The 22593-nt window shown below is 35.6% G+C and overlaps 1 protein-coding gene across 5 annotated transcripts in view; it reads left to right on the forward strand.

Annotated features, from left to right (window-relative positions):
- Positions 1-22593, forward strand: part of igf1rb (insulin-like growth factor 1b receptor) — a 111231-nt gene that overhangs the window by 62908 nt on the left and 25730 nt on the right. For all 5 annotated transcript variants that reach the window (XM_067401299.1, XM_067401300.1, XM_067401303.1 and 2 more), the window contains exons 3-10: positions 9877-10177; positions 11353-11489; positions 11568-11712; positions 17326-17534; positions 17633-17759; positions 17858-18117; positions 19842-20009; positions 20403-20607. In XM_067401299.1, coding sequence (XP_067257400.1) covers positions 9877-10177; positions 11353-11489; positions 11568-11712; positions 17326-17534; positions 17633-17759; positions 17858-18117; positions 19842-20009; positions 20403-20607 — 1552 coding nt within the window. The remainder of the gene's footprint in view (positions 1-9876; positions 10178-11352; positions 11490-11567; positions 11713-17325; positions 17535-17632; positions 17760-17857; positions 18118-19841; positions 20010-20402; positions 20608-22593) is intronic.

Below are 22593 nucleotides of genomic sequence, written 5' to 3' on the forward strand. Positions count from 1 at the left end.
AATGACTCACCCTCATGTCGTTTCAAACCCGTAAGACCTCCGTTCATCTTCAGAACACAGTTTAAGATATTTAAGATTTAGTCTGAGAGCTTTCTGTCCCTCCATTGAAAGTGTATGTACGGTATACTGTCCATGTCCAGAAAGGTAATAAAAACATCATCAAAATAGTCCATGTGACATCAGTGTGTTTTGAATTTTTTGAAGCATCGAAAATACATTTTTGTCCAAAAATAACAAAAACTACGACTTTATTCAGCATTGTCTTCTCTTCCGGAATCCTTTCCATTGAATTGATTCCATTGAACTGATTCCATTGAATCCTTTCATCTGTCGGCGTTGGTAATGCGCTTTTACGTCGCCGTGGTTGTTTTTGGCGATTAGGACATCCGTGACATGCACACTTACGCACCATTTTAAAAATATAGCAATACCAAAATACAAACAATGTCGAATAGCTTGAATATAGCGTGCGTCTCCCTCAGACTGTAAACGAAGCTCTGGCGCACCAGATAACACGTCAGCAGTGTCTTACATCAGGTCGTGAACCAAACTCTGGAGCAGAAGGGGGCGGTAATGCACCAATAAGCTGGATGCCAACCGCCGTAAAACAGGAAAGAAGAAGAAGAAACAGTGGAGTCGTGAACGCGAATTGACAACAGACCCGGAAGAGAAGACAATGCTGAAAAAAGTCGTAGTTTTTGTTATTTTTGGACCAAAATGTATTTTCGATGCTTCAAAATGTCACGGATGTCCTAATCGCCAAAAAACAACCACGGCGACGTAAAAGTGCATTGCAAACGCCGACGGATGAAAGCATTCAATGGAAAGGATTCGTAGTTTGTAGAAAGATAATAAAGTTTCAATGATGAAAAAGAAATGCAATGTCACGTGTGTGGCCACGATAGAGATAATCAAAACCAAACAGATGTTTTTTTGGCAGAGTATTCGGGGCACGAGCTGTACAGGCTCTGCCCCCTTCTGGAAAGGGGGCGGTGAGCAGCAGCTCATTTGCATTTAAAGATACATGCACGAAAACAGCATGTTTTTCCTCCCAGTCAAAAATGGGTATTTACAAGGATGGTATAATAAATGATCTGTGGGGTATTTTGAGCTGAAATTTCACAGACACATTCTGGGGACACCAGAGACTTATGATACATCTTATAAAAAGGGGCATAATAAGTTCCCTTTAAGTTGTTCCTTGAAAATCAGTACATAATGTCTAAAATGTTTGTTTTCATCACACAAAGCTATCGTATGGCTTCAGACTCAGAATAAAGTGCTTCTTTGTAGCTTCTTTTCATTCTGCTAAACATTTTATGTGTGCCACCAACGAAGTTGATACAGGTTTGCTTCGATGCAAGTACCTACATGTTATCCAAATCTGAACAGGAATGCAACCAACAGTTTTTTGGCCTGTTTTATTTTAGTTTAGTTTTGTGCCCCATATTTTATTTTACAAATGATACACTTTCTGATTTGTTTTGAGTTGTTCCAGAAACAATTATTGGAATCTGCTTAGTTTAGTTATTCCTATACAGGTTTGGAATGACATGAGGGTGAGTAAATTATTTTTTTCCGAACTGTCACACATAGAGTACTGATAGGAATGAGCAAGTAAAACACGTGTTATGCTTTATGAATCAAAAGATTTGTGAAGAAATGCAGCTTTTGCGTCTTTAGCATAATGGAACAAAACAATGTAGATTATGGTTTGGTTGGACAGGGTTAAACGGATGTCTGTGTTTCTGTGGTGAACACAGTGTGGATGGCTTTAGCAGGGCTAGCCCAAAAAAGTTTTAATTACAATACTGTGGTTGTAATAAAAAGCTGTGAATCTTTGATCGGTTGTTATGTCAGCATTACTATTTGTTCTTATGGAAATTGCATGAAAATGTCAATACGAAGTGCAAGCATTTAGGGGTTATGTACATTTTAAAAAATATATTTATTTATTTATTTATTTTTTGACAAATACAACATATTTATTTATTTATTTAATTTTTCTGATTTGTTTTAAAATGTTCCGAAAAACATTTATATTGGGATCTGTTTAGTCATATATTCCAATTTTCCTGTGAATATATACAAAAAGCCATGTGTTGTTGACATGGAAAACTGCACAGCTGGCTGGTGGTCCCACAACTGCAAATCAACTTGACCAGCATGGTAGAAATCACTCCTGCTTGCTAAACGTCCCTGCAGCTGGATGCAAAGAAAATAACAATGCAAATCTGTTCTCAGATTCAGACTGAGTCAAATCCAGACCGAAATTAAACAGTTTTAGGTCTGTATTTGATTCCTGACACACTTATGTGGTGTTGTATAAGAAATTATATTGTAATTATTAATTGTTAATATTTTAGCTTAATGCAACAGGCTTTTCTCTGCAAAGTCCCAACCTAAAATACTTCACTTCAACTCATATTCCTCCTGCTATTAATAATCATAAAAAGGGAGAGAAAAAATATGAGTCTAGCTTGTTTCCTGAGGGCCCAGGTGTTCATATTGGATCTGTTATTGTGTGAGAACAGAGAGTAATCTGAGAGTTGATCAGCTCCCGGATGGAGAGAGAACATCCAAGATTTCCTTAGCCAGGTGTTCATTGTCATTCACCTGCAGCACACGAGGGCTATGAACAATCTACATGGTCCAAGAGTTTTATGCTCACAAGTGCATTGGACTACATTGGTTGTAGAGTTTCTCTAAAACGCTCCTGTGTGTATATGTAACCCGTCACGGAAACCAGGGACACAAGTCGGCAGCACAACTATTGAGCAAACTGAGAAAGAAGCGTTTTTTTGTTTTTGTTTTTTCAAAATTGGTGATTTTCGTTTTTTTGCAGAATCTGTTAGTTAAGATCACGAAGAAGCCTCTCCGTGTTTTAGCTAGCAGTATTGGTTTATTTAAAAGCCTACATTTTGAGGTTGAAATCGGCTTGTTTTTCTGGGATTCTATCTCGCAGTAGGGGCGTGTCATTGTCTGTTTGTATTTCCATACTGGAATCGGATACGCCGGCTTTTGTTTCTTTTGTTATTGCCGCCGCCCTCCAAGGGAAGCGTGGCTACTTATTTATGCAGCGCTCTGACCGGCTCTAGCTGATATCAAAATTTAATGAAGATGGACGCTGCAAAGAATATCGCAGACGAGCTGAACTGTGGCCGTTACACCGAAAATGTTTTTCGGCAGGACATGTGAATTATTGGACATTTAGAGGCAAACAGACACATAGTAGTGCAAACTTCGGAGATGGTTACATCCACAAAGAAGACCCCGACAAAGAGAAAGTGTGCCCGAACAACTTATTTCATTGGAGACAACAAGATCTTTTCTGTTTATTATGGGGTGAGTTTCCATAAACATCAAAGTTTGTCGTTTTGTGTTCATTCTAAGAACACGTAGGCTACACGTTATCTCATGTGTCTATTGTTATTAGCTAACGTTAGCTCAGGACTGTCGTTTTAACTGTAATCTTTAGCATCGTATAACTTGCCAAAAACCCCCATTACTATAATGGGCTTTTAGATGGTAATGTTAGCATGTTAATTTGAATAACGCTTCAACTGCTTGAATTGACTGGTGTGAATGACTTAGCTCATGTAAACCTTACTATTCTTGAATTGAATGTGACGCTAATAATTTTAGCCACTTACTACTTAATGTTCTTAACAAGGATTTACTAATGTAATAGTAAATGTAGCAGATTAAATTCCCAGTTAAGTAAAAGTATAAAGTATCCGTAGCCGTAGCCGTAAAGTGTGCGTTATAAGTCAAAAGTAAAAGTATTTATTCAAAAGTTTAATGTATAGGATTTTTTTTAATCCTTTGACTCAAACCAGGTCTAACCACTAACTGAGGTCTAAACCAGGACTATACGGTTATCACAGAATCCTGTTCAAAAAGTCCTAATGTCAAAAAAGATAAATTACTGACATTTACAATGCACATTATCCTTTATCATTAATAGTATGGGGTCCGATTGCAGCTTTACAGGGAGTATGGCTTATCTAAATGAGATGTAAATGAGCCCTATTGTCACTCCCAGCAGGTGAGAACAGGCGAGAACTGCAAAATTAGAGGTCATTTTCTGCCCTTTGAGCTTTTTTGAGTGCCTACCTTTAAATGGCCACAACTTCTCCAAATATTATCAGAGTTCCATGTGTTACACATCGTTGGAAAGCTTGGAGACTACACTTTCAGAATCTGTGAATAACTCAAAATGCCCCAGAACCGACTTTTGTCCCTACTTTCCGTGACTGGTCACATATGTTTAAGCGCTCAGTGAAGAGCATCACTGATGTATATTAACAATGTTTTTGAAGCGTTGATCATTTGAAGCCAATCATAGACATATCAGATAAGCAAGTCACATAATGGCCAATCGGAGGTGTTGACGAATCTGCTCAACAGCTCTCAAAGCATCATATTTTTAAAATGAAGAGAAGGAAGAGAAATTTAAAAATTAGTCTTTTGTCAATGCTACAGTAATGTAATGTAAGTAATGTTTGAACCATTAAAGGGTTAGTTCACCCAAAAATGCAAATTCTGTCATTAATTTCTCACCCTCATGTCGTTCCACACCCGTAAGACCTTCATTCATCTTCGGAACACAAATTAAGATATTTTTGATGAAATCCGATGGCTCGGTGAGGTCACTAACACTTTCAATACCCAGAAAGATGCTAAAGACATATTGATCATGTTCATGTGACTACAGTGGTTCAACCTCAATGTTATGAAGCGACAATAATACTTCTTGTCAGCCCAAAAAAACAAAAATGAAATAATGACTTTTCAACAATATCTAATGATGGCAGATTTCAAAACAAGCTTCAAAGCTTTATGAATCTTTTGTTTCGAATCAGTGGTTCGGTTCGCATATCAAACTGCCAAAGTCACGCCCCCCCAGTGGTGAACTATTGAAATTTCGAAACTCTTATGACATAAAGCCTTGTTTACTGAAATCACGTGACTTTGGCGCTCCGAACCACTGATTCAAAACAAAAGATTGGTAAGGTTCGAAGCTTCATGAAGCAGTGTTTTGAAGTCGGCCATTACTAGATATTGTTAAGTCATTTTTCTTTTCTTTTTTTATTGGCGCACAAAAAGTATTTATAACATTAAGGTTGAACCACTGTAGTCAGTGTAACTGTTTTAAATACGTCTTTAGTACCTTTCTGGGCACTGAAAGTGTTAATTATCTTGCTGTCAATGCAGGCCTCACTGAGCCATTGGATTTTGTCAAAAATATCTTAATTTGTGTTCCGAAGATGAACGAAGATCTTACGGGTGTGGAACAACAGAATTTTCATTTTTTGGTGAACTAACCCTTTTAAAGAGGGCTGTTGACTATACATTACTGTTCAACAGCGTTGGGGGTAATGCATTACTTGAATTATGTAATCAGACTACTTTTTCAAGTAGCACATTACTTTTTCAATTAAAAAAAAAAATATCTAAGTGAAATATGCATTTCATTCAGGCTGAGGCTTATTCATTTTACTTTTGTTGTGTAAGGGCCTTTACATTTGCCAAAAATATAAATTTTGTTGTTATTAAAAAATAAGCAGGCCCAGCCCAGGTAAGAAAAAAGAAATGCAGAAGTAATGTAACACATTACATTTCATAGAAAGTATCTAAGTAATGCAATTAGTTACTTTTTTAGGGAGTAACGCAGTGTTGTAATGCATTACATTTAAAAGTAAATTTCACCAACACTGCTGTTCAAATGTTTTGGGTCGGCAAGATTCCTTTTTAAAGGAATGAATACTTTTATTCAGCATGGATGCATTAAAATGATCAAAATTGACAGTAAAGACATGTTACAAACAAATTATATTTCAAATAAATGCTGTTCTTTGGAACATTCTATTAATCAAATAATCCTAAAAAAAAAAAAAAAAAAAAATTCATAAAATATGAAGCAGCACAACTGTTTTCAACATTGATAATAATAAACAGAAATGTTTCTTGAGCAGCAAATCAGCATATTAGAATGATATCTGAAGGATCATGTGACACTCATGACTGGAGTTATGGCTGTTATTTTAAATAATAATATTACAGTTGAGTTTTTATTGTACTTTTGATCAAATAAATGCACTCGGTGAGCATAACAGGTTTCTTTTAAAAACATGAAAAAATCTTACCAACCCCAAATGCTTGGGGTTTTATAATGTTATATTTTTAAGTAAAAAAAAATAAATAAATATATATATATATATATATATATATATATATATATATATATATATATATATATATATATATATATATATATATATATATATATATATATATATATATATATATAATTCTGCTATCTTCCTGTCACAATAGGAATTAATGTAATTTCACACTGTATTTATGTACAATATTCTGGTAAAGAATATTTTAGCAACTGAAAGGCTGTAGGTTCAAATATTAAAAAAGAGCATGAATTATCACATTGTGCCCTTGAGAAAAAAGAACATCTGCTATATAAAATGAAGTGTAGGTTATCTATTAGTAATGTGCATCAAAGTAGTGTTAACTATTCTATTTAACAATGATTTCTGAGCCTAAACTTGTTGGTAAAGGACGTAGAAACGCCCTGACAAAGGCGCTCAGTCAAGGGTGTCTGGTTCTTTTTCCGTGTTTAGACTAACTGAGATTCCAGCATGGTGGCCTTGTGAATACTCCACCATAAGTGTCCTTAGCTGAAGACGGCATATCTCAGTCAGCCAAAATTAGCTGGGTTGTCTTCATTCTGACCTGATGATAGCTGAAATGGTGCTTTGCAGTAACTGGAAGTGAAAAAGGATGTTTTTATGTTTTAAATAAAATGTAGGTGTCCTAAACTGAACGGCTGACTCGCTTGTCAAGAATTTGCTCTTTGAACACTGTTTGCGATCAAGAATAACTCTCTCAGATACACATTAAACCTCAGGCTAGTGTTTTTTACATGCGTTATCATTTAACTCTTATTTAATAGTGTCTTCCAGGACAACTGTTGCATGTAAACTACATATTGAATGTGTTTTTGCATCCAGCTTTTATCCCTGTTCTCTCCTTGGCGTTGCTCGACCTCGCTGTAAGGTTATCTGAAGAGACCCTCCCTAAAAATCATCAGACCTTTGCTGCTGTGGAAAGGCCATCATTTATGAAAAATTAAAATAAATTGTCTTTCTGTGGCTTTTCTGAGATATGTGAGATGTCTACCCATGGTCATTTGGAAAGCGAGTTTCCTGCCTGTTCCGGGCTGTAGTATGAGCGCGTAAGGAAAGATCAGGAAGGCTGAGTTTCTCTGTTCTAAATGTAGGCCATTCTTGTACTAAAGCTGGTGTTTTCCTTGCTGGTGCTCTGACCTGAATCAGTTTTTCCTCTCCCCTGTTACAATGCGCTCTTATTTAGAATGATAGCAGAGGACTCTGGTCGAATTATACATAGTCTCGGTTGGATGGAATATGCGGACTGGAATTGTTTGTAAAGTGGACCTGGAATGAACACTTAATGTGTTGCCTGTATATGCCATACGAGAATAGGAGAAAAGAGAGAAGACCACAGGAAAACTCACTGTTTATGTGTGACTGTGTGTCTTGGAAGATCACAAACGTCCTTTTTTTTTTTTTCTTCTTCATGAAGTGGCAATATTTCCAAACTGAAATTATTTTTCTGGGGCATTTATTAACCTATATATTGGATTTAGTTTAGTTTAGTTTATTTTGAAGGGTTTATTTAGATATTTATTAACATGATTGAAGGGTGGCAATATTTTTCCCCATAATTATTTTTCATGGGCATTTATTAACATATGCGATGGATTATTATTTCTTACTATGTGCATGTATGTATGTATAGGTAACACTTTACAATAAAGTCTCATTTGTTAACATTAACTAATGTATTAACTAACAATGAGCAATACATTTGTTACTGTATTTATCTTTGTTAATTTTAGTTAATAAAAATACAGCTGTTCATAGTTTGTTCATGTTAGTTCATTGTGCATTAACTAATGTTAACAAATACAACTTTGATTTTATTAAATGTTGAAATTAACATTAAGATTAATAAATGCTGTAGAAGTATTGTTCATTCTTAGTTAATTTAATAAAACCTTATTGTGAAGTGTTACCATATCTATTTCTATAGTTAGTTTTATTTATTTAATTTTATAATTTTATTTTAGTTTATTTGGAAGGGTGGTGATATTTCCCCACTGAAATTATTTTTCAGGGGTGTTAATTAACACATATGCTTGATTTTTATTATTTTATTCCTCATAGAATTATTTTGTAGGGGCATCTGAATTAACATAAATTCTGTATTATTTTTTTCTTACTATTTAGTTAGTTATTAGTTTATTTGAAAGAGATAATACAGAATAATGTACTTGCATGAAATTTCATGCAACCGGATGCTCTGTATATTGGCTTATAGCTAGTAGCTAATTCGCAGCCTCAGTTAAATTTTAAAAACTAAATAAAAAATGAAAATGATTTAAATGAGAATTCATTGAGAATGCATTGTTGACACTTTCTAACACTTCAGTTGGATCAATTAGCATAATTAAAATAGTTATTATATAAAATTTACGGTTGTCACAACACTCATTTATTAATATAAAGTTTCCTTAACTTTTTTTTTAAAAATTGTATGTAATGTGACTTTGGTAGTTTTGCCTCAAGTTAACTTTGGATAACACTGTAGTCTTTCTCAACATGATGATTAGGTCATTTGTTTTGATAAAGTAGTTTTTTGGCAAAAGGGAATGCATACATAAAAGAATACTTTGACTGTGGTGAAGTATGTGCCTGTACTTGTTTGTGAACTGTACAGCATCGTATCCTTGGGGCTGTTGGCAGTAACCTTTATCAGTCAAGCTTGAAAGACACCACAGAGGTCGAGAAGAAATAGACAGTAATGGAGAGATGACGTGCGATCACATGACCCTGACCCAGAGCCTCAAACCGCTTGGGCTTAAGCCAGACTTTTAACCTCACAGCCGGGTTATGATATTAACAAACTTTATTTGAGCTTTATTTGAGACTTGAATTCCTGAATGTTTAAAACTAATTAAAATAAATTGAGGATCTGAAAGCAGTATGCAAAGCAGAAAGATCTAATTTTACCCATCACTCTCTGTGCATCTCTTTTCTCATTTTTATCAGTCTCAAAAAAAATAAATAAAAAATAAAAAAAATTCACTGCAAAGAAACTATTTTCTAAAAGTTATTTTAGACTTAAAGTTGTATATTATATAATTGTATATTGTTAATTTTTACATTGTGATGGTATTTGATTAATTAATAATTTATTCATGTGTCTTTGAACATGATGATTTCTGCATGAGAATGAGAAAAACATTATTAAGCAAAATTATTACAATTGTTTTTGTGGTCAAATATGACATTTCTTTGTGAGAATTACTCATAAGCAATAATATCTAATAAAAATAAATGATAGACACCTTCATATATTACAAGAGACTATGGAACATTTTAATAATCAATCTTTGTGGTCTGAGCATGTTTTTTAATTTGATTAATTCAAACACAAAGTTCTGTCATGAAACGCGCAGATGGCACAGGTTGATAGGTTCTTAACCCAATCTTCTTGCAATCACATCTTTCACATCAGCTGATTGGTTCCTGCTGTATCAGTAGACAATGAGCTCGCTGCTTAACCTTCAAATACTTGGTTAGCGTTTGCCTTAGCAGTGCAGCGCACTTTCAGAAACCCTCCACCTTCCCCAGCTCCACCTGCAGGACTCAACGCTAAGGATTTTTTTTTTTACTGGCCCAATTACATTATAAGGTTTTAATTGAATGTAGTTTTCTTGACACAAACCCAGAAGATATTCATATCAACATTTTCCTTCCTGTTTCCCTCCAGTTTGTCTGAAGTGTGGACAGCGGGCGTGTACTGATTCGGGCGAGTGCTGTCACCCCCAGTGCCTGGGCAGCTGCACCGTGCCTGACAACGACAGGGCCTGTGCCGCCTGCCAGCACTACTATCATGAGGGCCGCTGTGTGGAGGACTGCCCGCCGGGCACGTACAAGTTTGAGGGCTGGCGTTGCATCACCATGGACTTCTGCTCCAAGGTCCACCTGCCTGATTATGACCGTTTCGTGATCCACGGAGGAGAGTGTATGTCTGACTGCCCACCCGGATTCACGCGTAATGAGAACCAGAGGTACAAATGCTTTCTGTGCATTTAACTTTTTATTTTGAAAGTGTGCATTTAATAAATGGTTATAATTTTAGTGAAAATGAGTAAAGCCAGGCACACATTTAACAACTAGTTAAAACTTTCTAAGACTGAGCTCGACACACAGCGATTGTTTCCTGCGATTGAAGCAGATTTAAATACTTACACATGGAATTTGAACACCGACTGTTTTCAGCGACTGAACGCAACTGCCTCTGACAAAGTATCAATTTACATTCATAATCGGCCTTACACCCGTTAAGTGTGTGCGCGGCTTAAATCAAAGCATGAAGATCTGTGATTGTGAATATTCGTTATATTTATATATTTGTTTTATTTCAAATGTGTTCTGTTATATTTATGTTTTAGTTTGTTTAATTTTCCAAAATCCTTTTAAAGTTTGAGTATCATGAATATCCTGCATTGACAAAGTTTTACAAATCATTCATATCATTATTTGATATTTTTATTATATAATCCTGTAAGTGTATAATGCAAAGTTTGGGGTCTGTACAATTTTTATTTATTTATTATTATTATTATTATTATTATTAGTCCTTTTTTTTTTTTCAAGAAATTAATACTAATGCAAGGATGCATTAAATTGATCAAAAGTGACAGTAAAGACATTTATGATGTTACCAAAGATTTCATGTGACACTGAAGACGAAAAAAATCAGCTTTTTCATCACAGGAATACATTACACTAAATTATATTAAAATGGAAACATTTATTTTAAACTGTAGAAATATAGTATTGACAGCTCTCTGAATACTTGACAAAATAAGTACGCTTTATTTCCGTAAACTAGATTTAATAATAATTATAATGACCCTTACTCATTAGATAATACTTTCAGCTACCATTAAGACTAGTGTTAAAATCCATAATCGGTGCAGAAAATCTGACAAAAGTTTGCCGATCCTGCACACCTACAAAGCAATCCCTACTGAAAAATGTTTCCTTGTTAAACTCATAAATCCCAGTTCTGATTAACTCAGAACAAACCAATGATGTTCTTTTGTCAGAAAGAGCGAAAAACTTCAGCTTTCTCTGAACTGAAGGTCATATGATAACGTGAAAGTGAGATATTTGGTTATCCGGGTTGGTTTTGTGGTGACACTTTCTGATCATCCTTTTGTCCCTGTGTGTCTGGCAGCATGTTCTGCATTGCCTGTGATGGCCTATGTGACAAGATCTGTGATGAAAAGGTCATTGACTCAGTGGACGCGGCTCAGTCCCTCAAGGGCTGCACCGTTATCAAAGGCAACCTGCATATCAACATCCGCCGTGGCAGTGAGTACCTGCGGCACAGCAGCTTCTGTAAGACTGATGCAGTTCACTGCTCACTGACACTCTTTTCCATCTCTCTAGCTAACATAGCTTCGGAGTTGGAGAACTTCCTGGGACTCATCAAGACAGTGACGGGATACATTAAGATACGTTCATCACACACCTTGAGCTCTCTCTCCTTCCTCAAGAGCCTGAGATTCATCCTTGGAGAGGAACTCTGGGACGAGTAAGATGTGAATTTTACTCTTTGCACCATGTCCGAACAGGGTTTGTCTGTCCACACTTAAAGTGTAACTTTGCCGTTTTTCAACCCACTTTGTATGTCTGTAGTATATGTAAATCAGGGATGGGCAACTTTGATGATGACGGGCCATTTTTCTCCTTTATAAGGAGGAGTCAGATTACTAATCAAGACTCACACAATTTACACTGTTCTATTCAATTTTCTTTTTAAGGGAAATCAGAGTACAATTAGTGCAATGCGTTTTTACAGATTTTATTAACTATAAAACTTGTGCAGTTATGCCAATTCAAATGGCAACTTTATTGTCAATTGACAAGCAAATGTGAACATATTATCTGTATTGCTTGTAAAGTTGCAACAAACTAAATTTACATTTTTGTCAATCCTTTTTTTCCCTACCGAACATTCTGAACCCACCCTTTTAAAAAGTGCTTCAAAAAATAGTTATTCCAAATGGTATTACCAAAATTCACATATTACTATGAATAAAAATAATATATTATTATTTTAAACAATAACTGAATATAAGAATATAACAATTCAGTGCATAAATTTCCATACTCCCCAAACACATGCATTTAGCACTCAGTTCAGACAATATCCCCACAATCAAAAAGACTTGTCTCAATAAGAAACTCTCTTGCTGAACAATTTTCACAATTTTTCTTTTCTTTTTGCTCATTTTGGTGAACGTTCACATTAGTGTGTGAATGCTAAGGCAGGAACTAGCAGTGTTAATTCTGACCGCAATTTTTGATTTAGTTTTAGTCATGGTCTTTTGACTAAAATGCCATTTAGTTTTAGTCATATTTTAGTCATCCGAAATTGTTTTAGTTTTAGTCTAGGTTCAGTCGACTAAATATCATAAGATTTTAATCTACTGTAGATTTAGTCGACTAAAATCTAAATGGTTTAGTTAAATTGTAATGCATCAAGTAAGCATATCTATAACAATACACAGATCCAGTACACTGATATACATCTGATATTCTCCAAACTATTTGTTCACCTAAGACAACCAACTGTACTTTACTTGCCAAAATGGATGGTTTTTGACCTTTCAAGTGGAAAAAGACGTGAAAGAGAGCTCAATTCAGTACTTGACACACTTAATGAGTGTCAATCATTGACATACTATTATATTTTTTGTTAAAAATTAAAAACTTAATTAAAAATTTTATAAAAAATGTTCTGCTTTCATTGTTCATTGCAATTGCTTGGCATAAATGTGCGTTATTCATTGATTGCGAAGCAGTCTGAAGTGCTGCTGGGCGAGCCTGTTAAGCGCACAACAGCGTTGCGTTTTCCCACGGTTAGATCAGCACGTTACACTTCAAATGTGCGCATCTTCCACATAGGACAGCAGTCCTGACTGGATATCTTCCCAAATCAACTTCGCGCTGTTGCTCAAGTTAAGCCTCATTGAAGCCTTGTTTACACTGCATGCGTGTGCGGCTCGTTACGGCTCCGGCAAGGTGTTGTTCCGTCCTCTGCGCGGTCAACTCAAAGAAATTTCAAGTTTTTCAACTGTGAATCTCTTGTCGAACCTCTTACACAGGGTGATTATTTTGACTTTGTTTTGTATTTGAGCTGCGCGTCTTGGAGGTGAGGCGCCTATCTTTAGCGAAGCGGCGGGTCGAGCCGCTTCTCAAATGCACCGCGGCGCGGCTGGTGTAAACACAAGCATTGACTAGAGTGGCCGTGTATCAGCTCCGGTAGCCGCGTCGCAGCCGTAACGAGCCGCACACGCGTGCAGTGGAAACGAGGCTTTACAGGTTTTATACGCCTGTGGCTGCAACACGAAACTGCTGAACACACAACACCCAAAGCGAACACGAGTGACGAGCGACGACGACATACTAGCTTTTGAATTGTGTTGGTTAAAATAAAATACTCTTCAGAACAGGTTAATCATTTGTGAATGTGTCTCCTAAATCAGAAATTGAAAACCAGACACGTTTAACATTTGCATTCAACAAAAATCTTTCAACAAGTGTATTTTGTCAGGTAATTATGACATTTAACCAATGTTTGAGATATGTGAAACACTTTTTTTTACTGAATTGTTTAATAATCTCAGTAATAATGTGTTATTTTTTTTAAAAAAGACAATTTTTTGACTAAAACTAGACTAAAATGACGAGACGTTTAGTCGACTAAAACTTGACTAAGATACCTTGAGTTTTCTTTTGACTAAAACTAGACTAAAATGACGAGACGTTTAGTCGACTAAAACTTGACTAACAAAAAAAGATATGTGAATGACTAAATATGACTAAAACTAACAAGGACATTTGGCACAAGACTAAGACTAAATTAAAAATAGGTGACGAAATTAACACTACCCTGATGTAAATGAACAATGTTTACTCATTGTCCGTGTTACCTGGATTGAGAATTTCATATTTATTTTTCAGCAAAAGTCCACCTTTTGCATCATCCGGCAGACTTTTGACAGTTCCAGGGCTTTCGTAAAAACTGCAGATTATACTTTTTATATTTTTCTATCCTCGTCCACGGACAGTCGGATCGACAGAGGGTTATTAAAAGAAGTTATCGTCAGAGTAGGTTTATCACTGAAAATTGTATCATACTATGTCTACTCTTTGAACAGCATTATGGTAAAAATGGAACATAGCGTTTTATTAGCTTTTATTACCGGTATGATACGGCATTTTGCTTCGGGAGGAACTGATAGAACGGTAGTTTCTTTCAGTTTTCCCCTTCCATTTGGCCTTGAACACGGTTTGTGGTCATCCAATTTTTTTGAAATGTTGACTACAAACACCGAGGTTTGTCAGATTTTCCTTTGCAGTGTTCTCTCCATATTTACATTTCTTTGCAGCCTTTAGCCACTGTCTGCAATGCGCTGAATCCTTCACTTGAAACTGAAACTAACCCACTCCCACTAAACATTTCTTGCACCTGGGAACAATTAAGTCGACACAATTAAGAGTAAAAGTTTGCTAAGAAGTATTTCCTACTAAAGCAAGGCGGTATCTGACTCTGGTCAAGCATATACATAGCAACATGCCCAGTGCATTATGGGTGTTGAAGTTTTCTGACCGATTTGGCAAAAGGGAAGACAACAGCCTTTTTTCTCTGTTTTCTCCTGTCAGGTAGCAACAATTTTAATTTTTTTTACTAGATAAGCAGCCAAGCTTTTTGTAAAGCCCATTTTGCCAGCGATGAAGTACTTCTTTAATGCAAAACTGCTCAAAAATCACAGCCAATCAGAAGATATATAGTAATATAGTGGTTACTGGATAGTTATGATGATGGTTGATAGGTGGCCAATAGGATTATATGGTAGGTGGGGCTACTCAGTGCAACATCACATCATCATTTTCAAAAGTTTAGAATTTGATTTTGTACTCTGTTTTTACTGGTTACGTTATTAAACCTTTGACATTTAACAATGAAAGCAGAGTTAGGCGTTGTTGGTTATAAGGGTGTATGAATCTATGAAATTTCATACGGAACTAACGTCAGACTTTTCCTTGAACTGAATGGATCCTGTGTGTCATAGAAGAAATGTCTAATTTAATTCAATGCCTGATTGTTTACTGTTATCCCAATTTCAAGACACATCAAAACATGCCTCTCTATGCCACGTTGTTACGAAAGACTAAACTGAGCTCTGGGAACGCTTTTAGAGACAAATATAAACAAACAAGCCCTCCATCCACATATTTAACATTTATAAGTCTGTTCCGTTAACATTCCCTTTAACATACATCATCAAACAAACGTCAGAACTGTAATATACCCGTTTGATAAATACAGCAAATAGAGCATTTGTGTTATATTGACTTGACAGTGTCTTTAAACTAATAAATATAAGAGTATCAGAGACAAGACTTCTACACTAAAGCTTTCAGGTGTGCTGTAGGGTCAAGAGAAACACTTGCTTTTAATGCAGATGAAGTGCTTGCTTTTAGTGGAGCTGTTTATGTTTTATGATCATTTACATCAATTTTGGTGAATCATCAGCATATATGTCCTGTGAAGTAATGGCCACAGTGTCCTGCAGCTACATACACACAGAGTTTGGGTATTTGTGGGATAGTTTCAGATAGTGATATCTGCATTTTCTTTAAATCTACATAGTGTGTGCAAAACCAGACTAGATGGAGGTATGTGTATTGACTAATAATTCACAATTCTCGACACCATTTTGTCTCTCACCACTGAAGTTTCTTTCACCAGCCTTGTGGTCAATGGATAAACTATACGTTACAGTTCAGAGAACATACACTGTTTCGAAGGACAGCGTTCCCACGATCATGAAAAAGCTGAAAATATAACGGGGAATTTGGAAATTATGATTCATAGTACTGGAAAAGTCATGAAATAATCCAAACTTCTTTAGTAATTTTTATTTTTTTTGGTAACACTTTATTTTAATGTGACGTAGTTACATGTTACTACATGTACTTACTATAGTAATAACAGTCAATTATGCATAATTACAAGGAATAACCATAAAGCAAACCCTTACCATAAGTCTAGTAAGTACATGTAGTTAATTAATATTACTCAGTACCTGTTTGAGTAGGTACAATGTAACTATGCCACCTTAAAATAAAGTGTAACCAATTTTTTCAGGTTCTATAAAATGTAATATGTTTCTAGTGATTGGCTCTAAAATATTTCATTGGCTAGAAATAGCTTTACGTAAGTACACTCTATATAAAATGAGGTTACACTTCATTTTAGTGTCCTTATTACATTGTAATTATACATTAAAGTACTGAGTAATAATTATTAACCACATGTACTTGCTGTAGGGTTAAGGTTAGTGTTTGGTTTAGGGTTAGTTGTGTGTAATGTTGCACAATTTATAGTAATTACTATAGTAACTACATGTAACATATGTAACAAGGGAATATGGAAAATGATAATGGATATGGAAATGATAATGGAAAAGGTGAAAATATCAGGGAATTCGGAAATTTAGATTTTTAGGCCTGGAAAAGTTATTAAAATTATTGTTAAAAAATTCTATAATAAAATTGATTTCATGGACTAGAAATTGGACTAGAAAATTTATATATATATTTTTTAATTTTTAAAGGGTTAGTTCACCCCAAATAAAAAAATCTGGTTTCAAACAACTTGAGTTAAATGATGACTTTTGAAATAATAATAATAATAATAATAATAATAAATAGTTTAATGGAGATTGAATTTACGCAAAGCAATTTCTAGCCTAAGAAACATTTTATAGCTGAGCAATAACTTAGAATGTCTTGGAAGATCATGAAAATGCATTGGTAAAACAAAAAACTTAATTTAGCATCTCTCATTTCAGATGATAATATTCCTTGAGTCACTAATATTTAGTTGAAAATAACTAAAACTATTTTTCTTGTTATTCCTGCATGATAAAAAGTGTAGCTGTGATTGTCACTATATGTCAGTTGAGTTTTGGACATGCATAAGAAGTCCTGCATTTTAAATGTCCTGCACTCCCAAAACTGTGCAGGGTGTAGGTAGCCTACTGTATATTTTAATTTGTCTCTAGATGAAGCATGTTTGATTGTTTTATCTGTTTTTGTCACTTATTCTTTGTTATTGTTATGTTGTCTTCAGCACGTATGCCTTTACTGCCTTGGATAACCAGCATCTACAAATGCTGTGGGACTGGTCCCAGCACAATCTCACAATAAAAGTAGGAAAATTGTACTTCCGCCAGAACCCCAAACTCTGCATGTCCGAGATCCGCAAAATGTGGGAGAAAACAGAAATTGAGGAGAAGTTTTTGGAAGAAGATTTCCGCAACAATGGAGACCGTGCAAGCTGTAAATATTGTTTGTTCTGATACAATTTTAAATAAATTTAAACTCTCTATACATATTAATGTTTCAGTTTTTAATGTTAAAATTCTTTTTTTTCTTAGGTGGGAGTAAAACCCTTAAGTTCATATCAAATAGCACGAGGAGTAATAGAATCGAGTTGACGTGGGAACTTTATCGGCCACCCGATTCCAGAGACCTCGTCAGTTTTATTGTTTACTACAAAGAAGCGTAAGTGTTGATTTTTATTCAGATATTTTGAGCAGCCTTTCTCAATACCGTTAAAATGTTTAAGCAGCTTTGTAAATATCAGTTATTTTCTCTCTTAGGCCTTTCCAGAACCTTACAGAGTTTGATGGTCAGGATGGTTGCGGATCGGACAGCTGGAACATGGTTGACGTGGACTTACCAGAAGAACAAACCCAAAATCCGGGTGTTAAGCTGTCCATGCTGAAGCCCTGGACTCAGTATGCCATCTTTGTGAAAGCTGTAACATTACTTGTGGAGGACAGGGACAGGGACAGGGACAAGGACAGACAGCATCTTGGGGCGAAGAGTGAAGTGGTGTATATTCGGACCAAACCATCAGGTAATGAACTAGATTTAATTTGTTTTTTCCACAGAAGTCATTTTCTGTTAAAATATCAAAACATCCATAAAAAAAAGGATTTATTACCTGATTAATTAAGTTGTATAAGAAATTTAAAGAATCTATGGGATGACTTTGCGTGACCAGCATTCTTCTTCGTGTTGTTTCTCTTTTTGTATCAGCAAGTTTCTTTTAGGAATGGGTAAAAATGGGCAAATATATATTGGATATGTTTATTTTGTCTTATGTTGCCACATTGTGTTACTTGTTTGCATTATCTCAATAAAGTTTTTTTTTTTTTTCTTCATTTAAAACAATTGAAAAATATGTTAATGAACTACTATAATGGAATACTATAAAAGACTATCTCAATCTCTCTATATGTTCACTAACATTTAAATGTTTGGGGTCAGTAAGATTTTTTTTTACTATTCTAAAAAAAATAGTACTTTTAATAAACAGTTAAACATTAATTGGATTAATTATATTAAATTAATCAAAAGTGAAATTAAAGACTTTGACATTGTTACAAAAATCTATTTCAAATAAATGCTCTTCTTTCAAGCTTTTTATTCATCAAAGAATCCTGAAAAAAAGTGTTACGGTTTCTACAAAAATATGCAGCAGCACAACAGTTTTCAACATTGATAATAATCAGAAATGCTTTTTGAGCAAATCAGCCTATTAGAATGATTTCTAAATGATCATGTGACACTGAAGACTGGAGTAACGATGATAAAAATTCTTTCAAATAAAACTTTGATCACAGGAATAAATTAAAATGATTTTAAACTGTAAAAATATTACTGTTTTTACTGTTTTTTTAATCAAATAAATAACTTTTTTTTGCTCACCAGTCACTTTGGCTAGTGGTTTTCCAAAGTTACGAGCCACTCAGCATTTTCACTGTCCAAAAATTTGACATCGATACCATGGGGAAAACTGCCATATACTGTAGATATTTTTAGTATTATCTCATAATTTGGCAGCAGGTATATTAGGCTGCTGTCACTTTAAGACCTGACGCACAGATCCATTATACTGTTACACATGCGTTTCTTTCTCCACTGTTTACGTTCACTTAAGTCATAACTGACTGTGTTTACGTGAATACTCTCCAAGACTGGCATTTTGGCATTCTTTTGTGTGTATTTGACTGTTTAAGCACAATAAGCAGTGAAAAAGAACTCAGTTTAGTACTGAGAGGCAGCTTTATGTGGCGCACTTTGGGTGTGAGCACAAAATCTGTGGAAATGAGTAAAATTATGCGCAATACTCGCAATCCTACGCCGAAATTCAAGCCCTGTAACACCAATAATATTCGTCTGGAGCAAATGAAATGAGTGAGTGATGGGAGGAGGGTTTGTGTGTCGACTCGCTGTTGGCAAGATGAGAGAAAGAGAAAGAAAAAGAGCAGCTGAAATTGTGTATCTATTCTGCGTAAAATGAGTATTCAGATATTTCAATATCGATATGTTTTGAAAAATACATATTGATATCTTTGACAACACTAGTTTACTATTTCAGATGCCTTTTTAAAAGACTACAATCGAAAAATGTATGTATTATATAAAATATATACACATTTGGCTGGGATTAATGTGAAGCTCTGGTTGTAGGCTCAACCCCCAGAAGGGATGATTCATGATTTTCCATATGTTGCACCAAGGGGATTTGCTCTGAAGTAAACATTTGTTTGCTAAATGTTTTTTCTTCTTTTCCAGCACCCTCAATGCCTGTGGACATTCGTGCGTACTCTAATTCTTCATCAAAGCTGGTGGTGCGGTGGTCTCCACCTGTGGCCCCCAATGGAAACAACACCTACTACCTGCTCCGCTGGAAGCAGCAGGGCGAGGACCATGAGCTCTACCAGCACAACTACTGCTCCAAAGGTCTGGTCTAAATTACACCCTCAAACCAAGCACCATTTTCCCCAACAGCGATTCAAACTTTTAACCATGAAACAGATAACCATATTATTGAGAACATCTGAGGCATCCAGTGTCTGTGCATCTAAGTGAACTAGATCAAATTCTATTTGAAAACTCTTCAAAATGCATAAAGCTTTGCCATAATAAAATAATGTGCAGCATATTCAAACCTTTCAACTCTGTCTGTATATTATTAGTGCTGCTCTTTAAGCCTACAATTACTCATACTTTAATTTAATTTGTTTTCTTTCTTGCTTTTCTGTGGCGCTTTCTGAATTTACATTTGAGCACACTGAAATAATAACAGATCACTAGAGAAAAAAATGTGACCATGTTTATATTGTTTCCTGACAGAACTGAAGATCCCCATCAGGATTTCAGCTACGGGTTTGACAGAAACCGAAGACATCAAACCCACCAATCCTGAAACAGGGGGGCGGGACAAAGTCCCCTGTTGTCCATGCCCTAAAACAGAGAAGGATCTGAAGCAAATCGAGGACGATATCTACTACCGCAAAGCCTTTGAGAATTTCCTTCATAATGCCATATTCACCCCCAGGTAAACTCAGGAGTTTGATCAAAAATATAATTGTTACTTCCTTCAATAGCACTATAAATATTTTTGAAAGATGTCTCTCATGTTCACCAAGACTGAATTTATGTGATCAAAAATCTAGTAAAAACACTGATATTATGAAATATTATTACAATTTAAAACATCTGTTTTCATCACACATCACTATTTTATTTTTAATTTTTTTTGTCATTAAAAATATAAATGATGTACAAAAAATAAAAAAAGAGAAATCTAAGAATATCAATTTTTTTTTATAAATTTATCTTTGTACTTTATTAGGGGTTCAAGCACGTAGTGCTGAAACCCTGTTGTAATTGTAAGGATTTGTATTATTTTTCTTCCGCCGTAAAACTGATCGTGCAGAACAAACCGTAAAGCCTAGAGACTTGAAACATGGTCAGATGACAGGTCTCAATTTTGGGAGAGATTAACAAGGTATGACCCTGATCAGCTAGTTAAAAAGTAAAAATTTTGATTCACTGTCACTAAGGGGTGCCAAAACATTAAGTGGTTGGAGCCATTTTTACTAAAATTGTTATAACTCTTGAATGAAATTAAATATTTTCACCAAACTTGGTACATGTGAATGGGCTCAAGTCACAGTAAAAAAAAAAAAACAGCGATTGGACACTTGGTGGCGCTAAATATGCAACCGTTAGTCCGATTGACTTGAAAATGGGCATGCATTGTCTTGATCCAAGGAGCCATGATGGTCTATGAGGACGTTGGCGTATCTCAAAAATCATGGCATCATTTTGAGCATCTATTAGACAAGGTTAATGGAGGCCGATTGGAACAAAATGGGTCATCGCCACGATGCCCTGAAGGAGCCTGAGAAGTTTCGAGCCAGTGCCACCTAGTGGTACAATTACATATTCAAATGAATATAAATTTGGGTGTGGTTGACTTATTTTAACAGGAGTCACCTCCTTATGGTGTGTTCACACCAGACGCGACTTGCGCGAATAAATCGCGCTATTTGCGTGTCGTTGGACGCTTGGACATTTTGAGTTTACTCGCTTCATTCGCATTGTGAAATTCACTTCACAACAGATGCGAATTTGCGGCATGAGAGGGGCTCTCCCGCTCCTTTATGTGTCCCAGACTCTCCCACTTCTTTCTGCACACTTCCTCTGAATAAACACAACTTGTTAGTGGGGAAATAGTTGTAAATTACAGCGAATAAGCTCAATTGGTCGGCTTTAGCTAGCTTGTAGTCTCAATATGTATATTTATATAGCTCATTTTTTAAGACTTGCCAGATTGTCCGACCTCCTCTCACTTTCTTTCAAGCAAGATCCTTTTTATTCCTGTTTCTATAAAAGTATGAAGATGTACAGCGATGATGATTTTGTCCTCCATTGTTGTTTCAGCTCACTACGTCACGTCACTACTAGAGCAAGCTCCTGATTGGTTAACGCGGCCCGAATTTTCACCAAAATTCAGATTTTTCAACTTGCGTGTTTCGTGCGAATCACGCATTATGTGCGTCAAACGGCCGAAACGCTCGATTCGCGCCACATCATTCACGCGAATCGCGCCACAGGATGTCTATTTGCGTCTTTGCATTGACTTAAGATGTAAATCACTCGTGCTTAGAGCTTCATTCGCATCTGGTATGAAAGCACCATTAGACTCTTGAATCCTTACCAAATCCAACGATACCAAACATGCTAGGTTTCGCCTTATGGTTTGTGATGGGATGATTCATGATTTTCCATATGTTGCACCAAGGGGATTTGCTCTGAAGTAAACATTTGTTTGCTAAATGTTTTTTCTTCTTTTCCAGCACCCTCTTTGCATTGACTTAAGATGTAAATCACTCGTGCTTAGAGCTTCATTCGCATCTGGTATGAAAGCACCATTAGACTCTTGAATCCTTACCAAATCCAACGATACCAAACATGCTAGGTTTCGCCTTATGGTTTGAGCAAACTTGAGGAAACTTATGGTTTGTGCAACGTTGTG

This window comes from Chanodichthys erythropterus, chromosome 11 (genome assembly GCF_024489055.1).
Source record: "Chanodichthys erythropterus isolate Z2021 chromosome 11, ASM2448905v1, whole genome shotgun sequence".
NCBI classification, from domain to species: Eukaryota; Metazoa; Chordata; class Actinopteri; order Cypriniformes; family Xenocyprididae; genus Chanodichthys; species Chanodichthys erythropterus.